Source organism: Cupressus sempervirens, chromosome 11 (genome assembly GCF_028749045.1).
Source record: "Cupressus sempervirens isolate cs-2001-9-10 chromosome 11, ASM2874904v1, whole genome shotgun sequence".
Taxonomy (NCBI): Eukaryota; Viridiplantae; Streptophyta; class Pinopsida; order Cupressales; family Cupressaceae; genus Cupressus; species Cupressus sempervirens.
Window position 1 is genome coordinate 597,585,618 of NC_143128.1, and position 19,047 is coordinate 597,604,664.

Sequence of the window (19,047 nt, forward strand, 5' to 3'; positions counted from 1 at the left end):
AAAATTATCTATATTATGTTCAATAATTAAAACATCTTAGTCAAGGATAAATAGCCTTAAAAATGTAAATACGGCAGCATACATTGACAAAAAATTTACACATTCATATGTTTGAGATATTTGAACCAGAATATAGTTATACTTAATAGTATTGCCCACATTACAATGAAGTTCTTAGCAATGAGATCATAAGACGAATGATGAATAAATATTTACTTACAATCGCCACTGATAACTGAAGGCATGGCGATAACTGCGCTGCATCTTATTGAGATTAAAATGAATACTTATTCTTGTTGTCCGAGATATAATATCAAAATCCTCTTGCTCCCATATGTACTGCAAATTCAATACTCCAAATATAAATGCAGTGAAAAATAATTCAATTTTTACCATACTCTATTGACTATGAAAAAACTATGCACTATATTTATATAGATGTTAAAATATCTTACAACATTTACCAACACCAAATAAGTTTGTGGCTTTACAACACATTCACAAACCCACATCAAAAAGATCAGATTCTTGAATCCTTCGAACTTGATAACCTTAATTTGTTTTCAAAAACATACCTTCTCCACAATATTTCTTGTATTAGGTTCCGAAGTGAAAAACTCTAAGCTAAACTAATTTGAAGGCAACCATAGTAAGAGTTTCAAGCACAAAGTGTCAAAACCAGCTTTGCTTAGGTTTTTATTTGGTTTCTGTTTTCTTATTTGAATTCAATAAATCAAACTAGTGGGGTGGTTCTGGATGGAGGTGATATTTTGGGTACGCTTATGAATCTGAATGCTTGGTAAAGAAGAATGGCATTTAACCTGAGCCTTTCTTGGGATGGTTAGTACCTGCTTACATTTAGACTACGTACTCAGCACTAAAACTGGCCCTTTAGGATAGTTGAATCAAGGGTTTGATATGTGATTCCTGGAAATAATTTTGAAGGAAAATTGACCTATGAAATAAAAATAAGAATCTTTATTGATTTTCAAAAAATACAAGATTAGACAGTGGATATGGTCTATCAAATGGATCTTTTTAAAATAGTTTTTAACAGAAATCAAATTTCCACTTGTATGTAACAAACCAGCTAAATATTAAATTTCTAACTTTTGTAAGAATGTAGCAATGACTAGAAGGAACACACAAGGGATATATATGTGCAAATTCATTTTTTTATTGGATGAGGAAGTTGCATCAGTTCTAACTTACATTGTGCAAGATAATAATCTTACTAGAAATTATTTATGTATAAGTCACTACAACATTATAGAGATCAATACCCTATGTTAAAATATATGTTATGTATATAACATATATATTATGTCTATTTGCAATTTTTGGTCAAATTGTAGAAGACAAAGTTCTGTATAGGTCTGATTAAGGATCCTACAGAAAGAAATTCAGAGTGAATCTTGTATCTCTATGTTCAAAACGAAATTGAAGTTTATTAATATCCTATTGAACTACGAAATTGATGAATGGAATTCAAGTATACAACCAACAAAGATAGTCATAACAAGAGCACCTCAAGTATTTCTCACCTAAAAAGTATGTATCTATATATATGATGATGATCATGAAATGTAGACCTCTCAAATAAAATGCCTACTTCATAATATAGTATTAACACCATATACATGCAGCCATTAAAAAGGGAGCAAAATTAGGTGAATTGTCCCCACAGCCCAACAGAAATCCTTGTCAAAATGGGAAGGAGAATTGTTGTCAAACAAGAATCATTGATCGCAAGCAACCATAAAATTTATGTATCTAAGGACCTTATCTAGGGTTAAGCTGGGAAAAATCAATAAACTGTCCATGAAAGCAAACAAGAAGACGCTCTCCCTCCCATACAAAGCTGTAGATACACAGATAAATACTGGATGAGACATGCAAAACGATAGCAGATACTCAATGCTCTCTAATTGATCTAACATACGTCATTCCAAGAGAAGCTCTGCTTCTGCTGCAGTAATTACATGTTTGATAATGATAGACATACATTTGCAGTAGCCATAAGGTGCTTGACAGGCCCATTCACTGAGATGACCTAATAAAAACTTTAATCAATTTTGTAAGCTCATGCAAATGTCATAGTATCTGTTGTCTAAAGTCACTATCCTAAGAACAAAACTAAGCATCAACAATAAGAATAACTGAATAAGTTAATAACAATATAGTATAAACAATGAATTACCTGAATCTAGAAATAGCTGAACACTCTCATGAATGGTCATGATAATGAGAGGACTTAAGTTATTTAACATAAGTATTTCATTTATTATAAATGAATGTCCAAGCTTCATGGTTGGATGATGAACTTGATCTCTAATTATTGAATAATAATAACTTTACAGATCACAAACATTGCAATACCTCTTGAAATTGACCTTACAGACAGATTTCACAAACACTTCTTTCAAGAAAGATTATCGATAGAAACTTATATGTGCTGGTGAAAGTAATATAATATGATGAAATTAATGTTTGTGCAACTTTACTTACTGTAAAATGTTCATATCTTCTGCGGAACTTCAGTGCATGCTCTGAAGATGAGCCTCCATAAAGATCCATTACAAATATTCCACCCTCATTTGATATTGCATTCAAAGCTTTCTTAAAGTACAAAACCAAATCGGAACGACTTTTGAGACAACAACAACTATAGTTAAATGCACATACAACATCTGCTGCTGGCCACGAACTACCTTTCCCCCCTTGATATTCTTGAATTTTCTCATTATTGTCGAGTTTGAGGTTTTTAACATGACTAACTACATCATCTTCTATCGCAGTGCTGGGCTCAAACTCAGCATTTCCTATTGAATTGTCGTTTTCTCCTTCCAGCAAGGTAGAGTTGACAAGCTGTGCACTGGACAGAGAATGCAATACATTTCCATGAAATAGACGTATTCTAGAGTAGGCATCGCCTCCAACTTTATCTACATTGTGCTTCAGACCCCATTTTAGAGATTCAACATCCAAATCCACTCCAACAACTGTCCGTCGAGGGTCACTACGTAGCCACTCTGCACTAACTTGCATAAAAAGTAATTTTCATTAGCACACATAATGTTCAGAGTAAAAGAACATGAATTTCTAAAATAGACATAGAATAGGTGGAATTTGTGTGATTGTCATGAAAAACAACCAGTATAGAACATGTAAAATCAAATACACAAAGACTTACAATATGAAACAATAAAAGATATAAGCATATCTAATTCATTTAAGTATTTTATAATATAATAGGTAATGGTAAAATAAAAAAAGTGCTGAGATTTCTGAATGTTACTCAGAATTTACCAATGATCATGCGCATACCAATACTGTAGTTTTAATAAGAATTTAGAAAAGGTCAAAAATCTATTCCCAGTGTTGTGTCTAGGCTATCTTCCTCTTCAATAGTTAAGGAACATGAATGCAAATGTGAATTAGATAAGTTATTCACTAATCTCATATGCCCTGACAACCACTTAAGCCCAATTGTTGAATTTTTAACAAATTCAAATCCCATCTCCGATTCTAGTGATAAGACGTGGACTTACTATGTACATGATGTGCTACTTCTACTAATCAATGATTGTCAACATCATCTCTTTATCTCTCTGCACTTGAACATGAAAATTCTGGCTCAACACCTCTCTAAAAATTACATATTGATAATCACACAGAATTACACTACATTTTACAGTTTTAAATTAACAGAAGTTTCCATATTTAGTGGTTGAAGGCAGCAATATATAAAATATTTTCTGCATTAAAAATATGGAGACATACAAACAATATCTTCATCCTTTGGTCATGACTCATTGACAGCTATAGTAGAAATATTTAAAATTAAGGAATACTTTCAGGGTGATGTTTAAATGAAATCCTCTACAGCAGCAGGAAAGATGCATTCAGTGACTTTAGTGATCCAAATAAATTTCTGCTAAAAATTAAAATAAAACTGAGATACTTGTTGAGTCAATATAGAACTCAAACTTTAAAGAAACTAACTATTAATGCATTTCCAACAAGATTGAGTTATGATGAATCACCCCAATTTACATGACTTGATCTCGAGATAGAAATGTTACTAAAGAGGCACAGAAACACAGCACCTTTCTGGTGACTAAGGTGACTAACAGATGTAGAGCATGGGTCAATGAAATGCCAACTTAATTCAACAAATGCTGAGCATAAGGTTGATATGTGCACATTTGGGAAGTCATTTGGAGACACCAAAAACTTGCACCAACAAGACATTCAAGCAAGTACAAGGAGTGCACATATGGTGCCAACCAAAAGCTGCCCAAATTTCTGAGAAAAGGGATAAAACATTCCACAAGAAATAAAATTTCTGCAAAACCACTTGCATCTCCAATAATCCTGATAACAAGGCATCTTGGAAAATCACAAAAGTATAACAGAAAACCATCAAAGACGAATGGAACTACCAAGTAAGCATAGTATGGAGCCTAGAGTGACAGGAAATAGGATTCTGAAACTAAAGTAATAAATAGAAAATACCTTCTAATAGAAAATTATGTTGTTCTTTCTCCACACGCATTTGTTGTTGGAAGCATAATACATGATTCATGTCTAGATAATTCCCTAATGGTCTCCTATAGAAGCTTTCATAATCCATGGCATGATCCTTTTAGCAGGGAGGTTGCTTACATTATGACTGTTGGAAGCTCTAAATAAATAAGAGTAATACCACAGCAATAAGCAATACACAAGATATGCATTTGAAATACTCAATTGAGCAGCCAAAAGACTATTTTGTATAACATGAAAAATACTACATGCTAAATAGAGACATTATAACAAAAGAAAGCTACTCTCTCAAAACTCTAGCAACTGAATATATTGTCCTTTTCAAAGTGAGGCTATCTACATGAAGAGTGTTCAAAGTTAAGGTAACAGCACAACCTAAGTACAACTTTTGATTGCAGTCAAACCAATGTTACATAAAACATGATAATGTATGTCAAATCATCATAGTCTTGACAGAATCTACTATTCTGATAATTTGACTGCCATACTAATTCATTGTGGTGATTTTCATAAAAACTCACTTATGTACACCAACAACATAGCATACATCAATTTTGAAATCAAACTAATAACATAGATATAAACATTCGTATACACCTTTAAAGAAATAAATTAATCTCTAATCTTCAAGGACTAAATAAATTTCCAAACTAAAGAAGTGCCCATCTTGATAATACAAATTTGGTCCAAGCAAAGTTGTTAAATTTAAATGCATCCCAGTTTAATTTGAAAAGGAAACAGCCTTACAAACAATTGGAATGGTGAAATATCCCCAATAGATATTTTCCCGGTTTCTAAATCATGACAATTTTTCAGAACATAAATATAGGCAGATGCATTACTTGAGTCCTATTTCCACTCTACACCAGTTTATATTGTTGGTTCGTAATGCATCTACCTATATTTATGTTCTACGGCAGCAGGTGTCCGTACGGGAGGAAGTGTCCGTATGGCAAGAGGTAATAAGGAGAACGGCAACCATACTCACCATCTCCAAGGCAGGAAGCAGCTTAAGGCCATACGGTGGCAGTTCATATACACACCTAGGCTGTAGCACATTGCCATACATGGCAGAAGTTTGTTACAAGCAGTCATATCATAGGAACAGTTGGTACAGGTAGCATATACAAACAATTAAAGAAATTTTGGGATTGACGCATCACCACACAATGGTGAAATTAAGCATAGGAAACCCAAGCAAGGGGAACATTATTGACTCCAGAAAGAAGAAGCTTGCGGCACTGAAAGCAAGGAAATAGATAAGGAAGATGGCAAACGGCAAGGGTAAATATCCCTATGAACTTCTTCCTGATGGAACACTTCCCCCTCCGGATGGAACACTTCCTCCCGATGGAACACTTCCTCCTAATTCTTGATTACTAGAAGTATCCTCTTCTTCTGGGCCTTGCTCCTGTCAAAGATGTCTTCATACAGGTGTCTCTGGATTTTTGTAACCTAACTTCTTTCCCAGTGTCTCTGAGATGACCAAGTTGGTTATCCCTTCAATTGTATGCTCAATCAACCCTTCTTGGATTCCGGTGGAATTTCCTTGTCCTCCCCTTAAGTTACAATGTCTCTCCTCTTGTTGTTGGAGACGTAGTGTCCTCAAGGCAACTTCCTCCTCAGTTTCTTCTCCTCATACCCGCCTCAAATATATGTTTGGAATCAGGGGCATGAATTCGTTTTAGCGTCTGTTTTCCTTTTTGGAATTTTCACGTTCCTCCAAGTTGCGTGCCCTGGTCCTCCTTTCAGCAAACTATTGGAGTACTTGTTGTCTCCTTCGTTCCCTTTGTGTCTTAGCTCTTTCCTCTTCCACCGGTAACAAATTGCGTGCCAACAGGCAAGGAATCTCTCCCAGGAGATCGTACACCGCTAGTGGCACCAAAAGTTCGTCACGTATCGTACCTTCAGGGACCATTCTCTCACGAGCTTCCTTGTGTACGTATTGATCGACCGCAACTTCCCAGGCCGTCACTAGATCACGTGTCAACTGATCTTCCCTAGTTATTTCCTCCTCTTCTCCATCACTATTTGTTACTTGTATTAGTGGTAAAAAGGACCTTCCCATTACTCCATCCTGTCGACCTCCAAGTTTGGACTTAGGCAATGGTGACAAAAATGTAGAGTGGAAATATGACTCAAGTTCACAGAGATATGCAAATGATACAGAATAATGCAATTGAGATACACATAAAGTAAAACATAGAATGTACCTTTAATACCACAATACCAGTAGGCGAGGAAATGGTTTCTTTATTAATACGAAAAATATCATGCGTACATTAACAACATTCCAAGTACTTAGGGTCCATTTGGTTCGTGGAATTTAAAAAACCAAGATTTCTACAAACCTTGGTTTAGCCAAATCAAGGTTTTGCAAATCTTCATTCCGATTTTTGGAATTTTACTTGAACCATATATTTCACTCGAAAGATGCGTGTGAAGACACATTTTTATGGGTAGGCTTGGAGTTGAAGGTAAATTTCAAAAAGTAGTCCAATCTATTGTATTTACACTCCTTAAAAAACATAACAAAGTTTTGATTTTCAATTCCTACTTGCTAGTAGAAAGTTGGAAAACCTGGTTTTGAGGCAAAATTGGAAGTCCAGTATGCTAATTCCATATTGCCAATTTCGAAACAAATGCAAAAAATTTAAAAACCAGATTTTGGAAAAGCCAATTCCTGTCATCTTCCAGGAACCAAACGGACCCTTATAGAAGGGTTGATTGGGAGAACCAACTGACGCATTCCCTCACCTCCCTACCCAGCCCAACTAAGCTTTAACAAGTACTAAACACAATAGTTACTTTATTCCGACTACAACCGGTAGATTCTCATAAATTACCTTAAAACATGTTATTGCATTATACAACGGCAATACAATAACCATTATTCAAAAGTCCAATCTTTAAAAACAATTTTACAATTGGATTGGAATACTAAGAAAAGAACCTATAAGCACATGCGAGACACCTGAAGTGACGTCTCCACGAACAATGGGTTTGCGTCCACTGTCTCCCAGCACGAGGGTTTTCGTCCTCCAGCTGGATGAAAGCTGAAGCTTTCCGAATAACTCTCGAAAGAGAGAAACTGAAATCTGAATCATAAACCAAGCATATCCGAATGAATGAGCTTCTCTCTTTGTTAATCCCCAAAGCTATGACTCTTCGACTTCCTTCCTGTCTGTTCGTCTTATCCCTCCTTGTTACCTTTAGCCCACCTTATAATATTAAATTGACCCTTTTTTAATTTTAATTCACACTCTCAAAGTCAATTTTAATATTATATAAATATGTCTTTAAATCTTCTAATGTCCCAAAAGGGGGACATTATAAATAGTATACTTCCATCCTCTATTTCATTGTTGGGTATCAAAGAATTAGCTGAATACCATGCATTCAAAAACACAAGATGGGTATGCCCGCTTGTACTCCTAAATGTCCATGATGTCATTGGACACAAGCATGGTGTATCTAGTTTAATTTGAAAAAGAAACAGCTTTACAAACAATTGGAATATTATACTTCCAAATTCCATTTCATTGTTGGGTATCAAAGAAAAGAATACAACAAAAAACCATGCATTCAAAATATAGAGTATACTCATAAATGTCCATGACGTCACTGGACACATGCATAGTGCATCCAGTTTAATTTGAAAAGGAAACAGCATTATAAACAATTGGAATATTATATTTACACTCTATTTCTGTTGGGTATTCAATAATTCAGCAGCAAACCATGCATTAAACAAACATGCTAGCATTAAACGAAAGCATGGTGTCATTAAATGTACATGATGGCATTAAACGAAAGCATGGTGCTTGACACATGGGTTGAGTAAAGTAGTATTTCTCATGCAAACACTCAAACTTCATCACATCTGCATTGCCATCAAGTCTTTCTCTTCTCTCCAAGCTATATATTCTTTCTTCAACATCAAAATGGTAATTATACTTCACAAATCTTTACTAGAGTGACACTTCAATTCCTTTGGTTAATTTTACTCAAGCCTCGCCGTATTTGTCATACTGCTGCTAATGTGCATTGCTTCAACTGGAAGAAGAGATGACATGTTTTTCCACAAAAAGATTTACTGCTCCAAGTGACTCATTTCATGGACTATATGCAATTTTGCAACCTTATCCCATGCCAAGTGTCCATATATCCTTACACGTCACACCCTCTTCATCTGGTTGATTTTACTCAGGCTTCCCACTATTTGTCATGCTGACTGCCAATGTGCATCACTTCAACTGGCAGAAGTGACATGATGTTTTCTCCACAAAACCATTCACTTGCTTCAAGTGCCAGTCATTTCATTGAACAATGTCATTTCAGCACCTTACCCATGCCAAATACGCATACATGTAGCACAATCTATTCATCTTATAGTTTCTTTTGAAATTATCCATACAAAAAATCTATTCAACATCAGCAATCTTTTACATTAAATGCCCTTGAAATAATAATCAGAAAGACCAACTTTCCTGTTGAATAACAACACCTATATTCTTTCATAAAATTTCATTATAAAATAAAGGACCTAAGGTAACTTCAAAACATTGCAACTGGTCTCTAACATGCTGATGCAACTTACCTTCTCTGACACTGTACACGAAAGAATAAGGAAAAAGTATTTACTTAAATATATTTATCTTTTTAAATGAAAGATACTTTCTTGATGTTGGCCAAGTTTCAAAACTTGGCAAATTTAAAATTTATAGCTTGCCATTACCATGCTATCAAGATATGAAACAATTAATTCTTGAAATCCATAATTATTGGTATGAAGTCCTTTACAGGGGTATCCCACCCTCATTTTATCCACGGTCACACGCCAATTCCCAATATTATTTTTTCCAAACGAAAGGGAAATCGAGAACGGGAATTTCATAGGATTTGTAACCCCTATCGGCATCTGGACAAGTTTTGACAACTCAAATATACCCTGACACGCCATTCATTTTTCTGGAAAACAAAGTCAAATCAAAGCCTTTTTGCCACTTTGTTGTTTAAGAAAACAGTGGCTGTATCCAAAGTAGTTCTCACAACCACTAAAGAAATTTATGAAATGTTCAAGGCAAAGTTAGAAAATTCAACCTACATATTCAATTTAGTTATTAACCAAGCTTCGAAATCAATGCACTATCCAAATTTACAAAATTTAAGAAGGCTCCAGTGATGTAAGTTTTGTGACCACTATAACATGCAGAACAAAACACTTAGCATTCCAAGATGAAACACTAAATATAAATTGCTATCTTATACAAGAAAACTTCAAATGCTAAACAATGTAGAATATTGTGTGATCAAATCAAGTGACCCCAAGGTTTACACTTCTGACACAACTCAGTTTTATGGTGTGATTTGCTGGTAGCAGGGACTTGCACTATTCATTCAATGGACAATTTATCAACTTTGCAAACATGAATGATTTGGCAATGATGGCTCTTCAACTTCTAACAAAAAAAATTGCAAAAAAGTTGGGTTTAGGGATCTAGGCTAACTCAAACAATGCAAGAAATTATTGATGGTGAGGTGGAACGAACCCAATTCTTACTTCATATAAACAACTACGCAAAGGAGGGTGTAATCTTCTAAGGATGTGTGCGTGATTTTCATATTGTTAACATTCATTCAAATACTCAATTCCGGTATAATCCAAATGAACATTCCCAATTGAATTTAAGTGCTTTCAATTAGTTCAAACCAACCATAGATTGTTACTTGCAATCAACAAGTACCAAAAGTTATGAACTGTAATGGCTGCCCTTTGATTACCAGTTTGTTTTTCACAATTGTGAAATAGATATTGAAACCAACCAATTTACTGAATAATTAACAACAATACATATAACAAAAAATATAAATGAAACCAAACACTATAAGGTAACCACTAAACTGCAAACAATGATTAAACAATAATCTTACACTCCAAGTCTGATGCACATTTCACATTAATCATCAATGGTTATAGTTTGATGGAGCTCTTCTAATGGTTGCATTTCTCCATTCTCTCCGCACGCCCAAGAATTTAAATAAAATGGAACTCTTTTCTAAAGTTCAACTTCCAAGTTTATTTTGATAATAATAATTGGCTTTGTAATAATTTGGGCTCTTTTTTATTTATTTCATTATTAATATAAAGTCTGACAGCAAGGCTTGAACATTATTAATTTAATATTACCTTTTTATTTTAGAACACACCCACACTAATGCCTAGGCGGGAAGGAGGCGTTATATTATTTCATGGCTTAATACTTATAAAGTGATTTTAATATCATTTATTATTATTTAATAAAAAATAATAACATTGGAAATATCATAGAACTTCCTTATTAATTAATAAAATAAGCTCCCAATAGGTCTCTATTGTCTTTGCAATCGTCGGTGAACCCTTGGTGAGTCTCCTAAACATCCCATTAGCATATAGAAACACAGTAACAAGCCAAACTCCTAAAAACTGCTAAGTAGTTTAGTGAGGGGACGTGATACGTGCAATGTTGGGTGCTATAAAATGGATTCACCCTCCGAGTTGGCATCCTCCATAGGTAAATCTTTCCAACAAATCAGATACTCCCTGATAACTCGACTCCTCAACCTCCTCTCCCTCGTATCCACTATCTTGATTGAAATTAGGATCAATCTACCCTTGTCATCCAACAATGGTAACTTAGATAACGACGTAATATGCTATGCCGATGCCTTCTTCAAGCAAGATACATGAAATACATTATGTATCTTGCTCTCTGGAGGTAAGTCAAGCTCATAGGCCACCTCTCCAATACTCCACACCACTCTATATAGCCCATAAAACCTCAACTTGAGCTTCTCCGCCCCACTGCTCTTAAGTGTACTTTGTCTGTAGGGTTGTTGTCATAGAAAGACCGTGTCCCCCACCTCAAAAGACCTTTGCAGACATCTTCTACTAGTTCAGTGTGTGTTGTATGTTATCCTTAAGAGCCTTAAGGATATCCTGGCAATCTTGTAGTATATCACACACTCTAGGAGCTCTACTAGGACCCAAAGCTAAACCCATGAATGAGAATGTATCTTAACCATACAATGCTATGAAACTCATGCCAATAAATATATAATATGTAGTGTTATAGCACCACTCTCCCAGATAAAGCTAGAGCACCCATGCTCTTTGTTGCCTTGAAACATAATTACACAGGTATTTCTCAAGTCACTCGTTTACAATCTTTGTTTATATGTTTATCAGTCTAAGGGTGATAGTTGGTGCTAGGAGTCAACTTTGTACTGGCCAATCTTAGTGGCTCCTACCAAAACGTTCTCATGAACCTATTGTCTCGGTCACTAACTATAGTCCTAGGAAGCCTATGCAACCTAAACACCTCACTAAAGAACAACTCTACAACCTATAAAATTGCAAAGTCTGCAGCGATGGGAAAGAAGTGTGCGTATTTTGTAAGGCTATCCACAACAACCTATATGCAATCTCTCCCCCAGACCCTTGAAATCCCATTAAAATACTTTCCCACTTTTTTTGAGGGATAGGGAATGGTTGCAAAAGCCCAGCTAGAAAGTTGTGCTCTGACATGTTCTGCAGACAAGTCATGCATTTAAATACATGCCACACAATAACATCCTTGAGGCCCTTCCTTTAGAACCTCTATTTGATCTACATGTAGGTCTTGCAATACCCCTAATTCCCTGCAACTATGTATCATGATAAGCCCATAATACTTGATCCTAAAGTGATGATCCAGTGACTCAGTAGATTCTATTTTTTTAATATATCACATCATCAATCACTATGTACTTGTCATGTTGTATCAACTCATCCATGAACTTACAAGCAAGCTGATTTTTTGAGTACTTGACCAATATTGAGACTTCCAATCAACGGAAATGTCACTCAAGGAACATGGGGTTGCAATTGTAGGCCTCCTCACAAGTGCATCAGCAACCACATTTTTCTTTCCCTTCACATAATTTATGTCAAAATCATAAGCATGTGCCTTGCTCACCAACTTTTGTTGTCACTCATTAAGCTCTTATTGTTCCAGGAAATATTTCATATTGTGGTCTGTCCTCACTACAAAATTACCACCCACTAAATATTGTCTAAACTCCGCCAGTGCATGCATCATGGCAAGCATCTCCTTATCGTAAGTGGAGTATAGTATCTCATTAGCTCTTCGCTTCCTACTATCGTAGACTATAGCTTAGCAATTCTTGATAAGAATTGTGCCAATACCCTCTCCAAAGCTCCTCTACAAAAAGCTGAGAGAAATCTAGAAGAGCTAAAACTGGACAGCTACTCATCACCTTCTTAAGTTTGTCAAATACAATTTGTGTCGTCTCTGACCATCTAAAGGCCCCCTTCCGAGTAAAGTCTGTCAATGGAGTTGCAAGTTGTGAGTATCCCTTAAGAATCCTCCTGTAATATGCACATAAACCAAGAAATCCTTGGAGCTCTGAAATGTTCCTAGGTGATGGCCAACATAAATGACTTGAATCTTTTCATCATCCATCTTGACTAATCACATGTCCAAGATAATATCTTTGAAAGTCCAAACTCGCATTTGGAAATCTCGGCAAACAGAGACAGAGTCTCCATAACACCAAGCACCTCATCCAAATGCCTCATGTGCTCCTCTCATTACCTACTATATATCAGAATGTCATCCAAATATACCAATACAAACTTCTAAAGCTGTGGCTCATGCACAACTAAAAGGTGACAGGTGCATTAGCGAGGCCAAACAACATCACCAAAAACTCGCAATAGCAATAATGGCATCTAAAGGTGGTCTTATGTATATTCTCCTCTCTTACCTGAATTTGTTGGTATACTGAACAAAGATCAATCTTTGAAAATGAGACTGCAACATGTAACTCATCTAATAGCTCATCTTCGTACAAGGTGCAGTACCTGTTTTTAATTGTTTTCTTATTGAGTGCACGGTAGTCAATGCACATGCACATAGGTACCATCCTTCTTAACTAATACCACCAAAGAAGTAAAAGGGTTAGAGCTAGGTTTGATGTGCCAAATATCTAATAACTCTTTAATTGTCTTCTCTATCTCTGTTAATATACTCAAGGTCCTAGATTACTGAGAGGGAGGGTGGAGGTGTATCAATAATCCACCACCTCAAACTTCAACCACGACTTATAAAAACTGATTAACCAATATTAGATCCAACATCTATCCACTCATTCATTCATTCCATGTTAAGTTGTGAAACTTATCAATGAAACATCAAACAAAATATCCCCACAAGTAACACCATAACACCAAGATTTTTTACCACGGAAACCCTTGGTCAAAGGCAAAAAACATGGTTGAAATCAATACAATCAAGTATTTTGCACTCTTTTGAAATGCACCCTATTAAAGGCTTGGCCCTATTAGGAGCTTACAATAATGCCCAATTAGGAGTGGACCCTATTAGGAGTTGCCCAGTTAAGTATTTACCTCAAACCTATTAAGATCTTTAGCCTATTCGGAGTAACCTTGTTAAAGGATTTTCTAACTCAAATTAATGAGCCACCCAATTAAAGGAATTAACTTCAGATTTGCTAAAGATCCTACTAAACCTGTTAAATGTGACCTTGTTAAAGCATTTTAACTTGTCAACTTGTTAGGATTAACCAAGCAGAATAATCTGGAAATAACACTTCAATATTGCTTGAACAGATCTTTTTCAATACACCATCTGCATCTCCTCGTACACATTCAGCTACCAATTGCACAACCCTTTTTTATCACAACTCTTTTCATTGAACTCCTACATTGACTAAATAATATTCTACCTTATACATATACTTCTCAACATTGGGTACCCTACCCCTAAACGTGTTACACCTACGAGATCCATTTACGTTTGAGAAAAACATATTACCAAACCCTAATCCATCATCAACTGGTACCACATGATCAACTACTTGAGTCGCACATTGATAGAACAAACATCTTTACACACTTCAAGAAATTCCATCACAACCACTAATGCTTAACTAACCCTTCAAATCTTATTGGCTCTACGTCATTGTCACATTATCAATCAACTTATCAACCCGAAAGATCTACCAAAAACGGCCTACATGTTATCAGTTAAAGATCAAACTCAAACATTCAACCTATTCTTCATTTTCCTTCTTGAGCTATCTTTAATCCACTCAAAACATGTCTTTCTATAAACCAAATCTAACACAACACTGAACAAGATCAAACAACTTTAAAAACATCATAAATCCTAAATTTCATCACTTGAAACAACATAGATTTGACTGACCAAGCAAATCATTCAGTCTATCATAAATTGATCAACCCGATTGAATTGTCTCACTTCAATCAATCATAACTCACTCAATACTTCTGTGTAGTGCATGGAACTTCATATATATCAACTAGAAACATCTTTGTCTCCAATACCAATTGCTCACTCTAACTCATCCCTGAAATCAACTGCACACTTGATTTGTCACCTGCAAAGTAAGAACTTAACTTCTTGATAAACAGTTCATAACCAACAATCAAGTTGACATCAATGACAACACAATAACTTAACCAATCATCATCAAATATATGCTTCAAGAAATCAACATACTCTCTTATTAATTCTCGAAGACATTTGCATCAATTATGCCAACAATCTCCCCCTTTGGCATTGATGGCAACACCAACAATATTGGCTTCATGGCATCACCAACAATAACTGATACAACACTGACTAATTACTCCCCCTAAGTTGATCCAACCTTTGACCTATACTTCTCATACTTTTCCCCTAGGAATGTGATCTTCCAGTTCTTCTCTAGTTGTTCTTAGCTCTTCTCCCGAATCAATCATCTGCTTGTTGTTCTTCTCCTTCACTGACAACAATGCCAAAGGTGCTCAACTTGCATTTGGGCTTACCTTCATCCTTTGAATCTCGAAAAACTTTCAGACAATCAACCAACTACTTACTTGTCTCTAAGAAGTAGTCCTCATTACACAAATCCATTGAAAGATATATGTTTAGTGGATTGATGTAGTCGTAGCATATTAGTTATGATTCGGTAGGGGAATGTCCCCTAGCTTACCTCTCAAATACTCAATAGTATCCTTAGGTAATGGCTTAGTGAATATGTCTACAACTTGCTCCTTCGATGTCTTATAGTCTATTCTCACTTCATTCTCCTATACCTTTTCTCGTAGAAAATGATAATTGTAATATACTCTGTCTTGGCATGCTAGATTGGATTCTTTGATCTAATAATAGCACTTGTGTTATCACAATAGATAGTAACCAGACATATTACCTTCTCATTTATCCCTTCCAAGACTTTCTTGATCCAAATAAATGTGAGCAACAACATATTCTACTTCAGTTGTTGACTGAGAAATATAATTTGGTTTCTTACTTATCCAAGAAACAAGTCTTCCTCCAAGAAATAACGCTCCAACATGTAATTTTCTAGTCGTCAACATTTTCTACTGAATCTACAGCAGTAAACACTTTCAAGGCAAAGTCATCACTATGAGAATACCAAAGACCATGATCAATTGTTCCTTTAATATATCTACATATCCTCTTCACTGACACCATATGTGCTTCCTTTGGATTTGACTGAAATCTAGTAACTATCCCAAATGCATGAGCAATATCAGGTCTACTGTGTACAATGTAATGCAACTTTCCAATCATGAATATGTAGAGAGTCTCGTTAACCGAACTTGAGTGTCATCCTTAGACAACTTACATCCTATGACCATAGGTGTTCCTGCTGGTTATAAATCTTCCATGCCAAAAGTTTTCAGTACTTCCTTGACATATTTAGACTGACAAATGAGAATTACTTCTTATTGCATCACCTACAACCCAATAAAGAATTTTATCTCACCAATCATAGGCATTTCAAATTCTTTCATCTCTTCAGCAATATCCATACTCATGTTATCATCTCCTCCAAAGATAAAGTCACCTACAAATACTTCAACAATCAACAATTTGTCACCTTCCATTTTTAAATATACATTGCTATCCTTGTTCTTTTGAAACCAATCTTCATGAAATATAAATGTAACCTTTCATACCATGTCCTTGGAGCTCGCCTCAAGCCACACAAAGCTTTCTTCAACTTGCAAAATATCTTCATTTTCTGATAAAGCATAAAGCAAACCCATTTGGTTATTCCATGTAGACTTCTTTTTCCCACACACCATTCAAAAAAGCAGATTTTGTATCCACTTGAAAGACTTTGAACTTCTTATTACTTGCATATGCAAGTAACATCCTAATATTTGATATTCGATTACTTAATGTTGATCGATCCATCAATTTCAATTCGTATATCAAATCATTTTACTGAAGACTTTCATCAAGTCTTTTTCGTTTTGCTTTCTGTCGAGCTTTTGCTTGATTTTTGAGGCCTTCATTGCCCTTTTCTTTTTTTTTTGAGTTTAAGTTTGTTGGTTTTTAGTCCCTTGGTTTCGCTCATGTCATGGCTTTCTGTATTCCCTTTGATTCGGTCTAACCTTGAGCATAATCGGAGTTGTCAGTCAAGAGATATGGTTGTTTTAGTGCCTCAAAAGTGGACCTTTTTGATGCAACAGCACGAATTAAAAATATCATGTTATATTTTTAATTTGACATTCACTTTTTGAAGAAAAAAACTTAAATTCACTTTATGTTATGTTTTTAAGTTACTTTATTATTTAAATTTTCACTTAAAGTAACTATAGTGCACTTTATGTTATAATTTTAAGTTGAGTTATTTTTTGATTTTTCACTTAAAGTCACTATATAAACTATATAGTTTCAGTTTTATTTTTTATTTTTAAATCAAATGCTCATTTAAATGTTACTTTTTAAATAATATTTATGTGTTGTTTATGATATATAAATGTTGTTTACATCCCATTAAGTAACATTTTTGTGAAATTAAGTTGATTAAATGACTTTAAATTATCAAAAGTGGGCCTTTTATATGCAAATACATGTAAAATCCACCAAAAGTGGACATTTTACATGTCAGTGCATATAAAGTTCAACTTGAAAACATAAGTGGACCTTTTTTATGTCATTACATCAAAAGGCTATCAAAAGTGGAACTTTTTGATGCCATTACATCAAAAGGTAAGTTTTTGTGTCATTGCATCAAAAAGTGAGATAGAACTTAAAATATGCATTGCACCCCAAAAGGTCCGATTTTGATGATATGCATATTTTAAAATGTGTTATGCACTCCAAAAGATCTAATTTTCTTTGTTGAAAGTTTGTAATATATGCAAGTCACTCCAAAAGCTCCGATTTTAACTAAACGCATATTTTAAAACATGCATATAACCCCAAAAGGTCCAATTTTGGAAGAACACGTGCATTTGCTCTCCAAGAAACAATTTTGCTCATTGTGAGAGATTTACTTGGTGGATTTGCATGAAATCTTTTCCAATAGGGTCGTTTTTGCTTGCCAATGGATTTTCTATCATCAAAAATGGATTCATCTTGCTAAAAGACGTTTCTCTAAGCTCTATCCAATGGCACGTTTTTGGAAAAAAAAAAATCAAAATACATCGTTTTTAGCTCACGTTTTTGCTCCAAGAGGAATCGATTTGGCTTTTAAGTGTTTTACATTGCATTGTGACTTATGTTTTGGTGTTTAAAAGCTAAAATGTTTTTGTTTCATGCCTTTTATGAATCACATTTTTGTTTTAAATGCCCAGAAAATTGAGGTTTTTATCCACTTTTATACATTTTGAAGTTACTTTTTTGCATTTGGATCCATATATTGGCATTTGGGGAAGTCGTTTTTGCATTCACAAGTCAAAAATGACTCAAAAACATGCATTTTTTGGCCACAGTTTTGCAAAAACGGCCCAGATTTTGGCATTAAAAAGTCATGTGTTTGTTCAAAAAATGGCATTTCAGCTCATACATTTGGATCAAGAGGGGTCATTTTTTAGTTTAAATGTGTGCTCTTGCCTTGGAGACCACGTTTTTGACCTTCTCATGTCAAATTTGACCACTGAATGTCCATTACATGCAAGTACGGAAAAAGTCAAAAAGTTATTTGAAAATCCAGATTTGAGGGAGAATTGGTCTTCAAGTCTATAAAACTTGCTATTTTGGCTCTTTAACCTCCAAGTGGACATTTTCAAACTTGCTCATCAATTCATGCTTATCTTGTTATTTCCATGCACATTATTGCTTGATGATTGCCACTTGTTGAAATCAATGCCATGGAAAGTGCATTTTTTCTTTAAAAATGAAAAAATTGTTCATTTTCTTGTTTTTGGTTTTTCCCCAATTTCCAAATTCAAATTTGTGTGTTGAAGTGCATTGCATCTTGACATGTTTGAGTCACTTTCCAAAGGTACGCTTTTCTTTTGAGTTTTTTTGTTTTGTGCTTGCTTGTCAATTTTCTCCACTTTGGTGAAGTTACAAGTTCTTTCCCAAGAACTTCTTGTTGCTTCACTTCATGCGAAAGCATCATCACATTCCACTTTCATTTTCCATGTCACAACGCTTCGCATCTCAT

The 19,047-nt window shown here is 34.9% G+C and overlaps 1 protein-coding gene across 2 annotated transcripts in view; it reads right to left on the reverse strand.

Moving 5' to 3' along the window:
• LOC149531093 (S-adenosyl-L-methionine-dependent methyltransferases superfamily protein) overlaps positions 1–19,047 on the reverse strand; it is a 130,711-nt gene that overhangs the window by 47,219 nt on the left and 64,445 nt on the right. For both annotated transcript variants that reach the window (XM_089810528.1, XM_089810529.1), the window contains exons 3-4: positions 2,509–3,037; positions 221–339 (exon numbers count right to left, since the gene is read on the reverse strand). In XM_089810528.1, the coding sequence (XP_089666654.1) occupies positions 221–339; positions 2,509–3,037 (648 nt within the window). The remainder of the gene's footprint in view (positions 1–220; positions 340–2,508; positions 3,038–19,047) is intronic.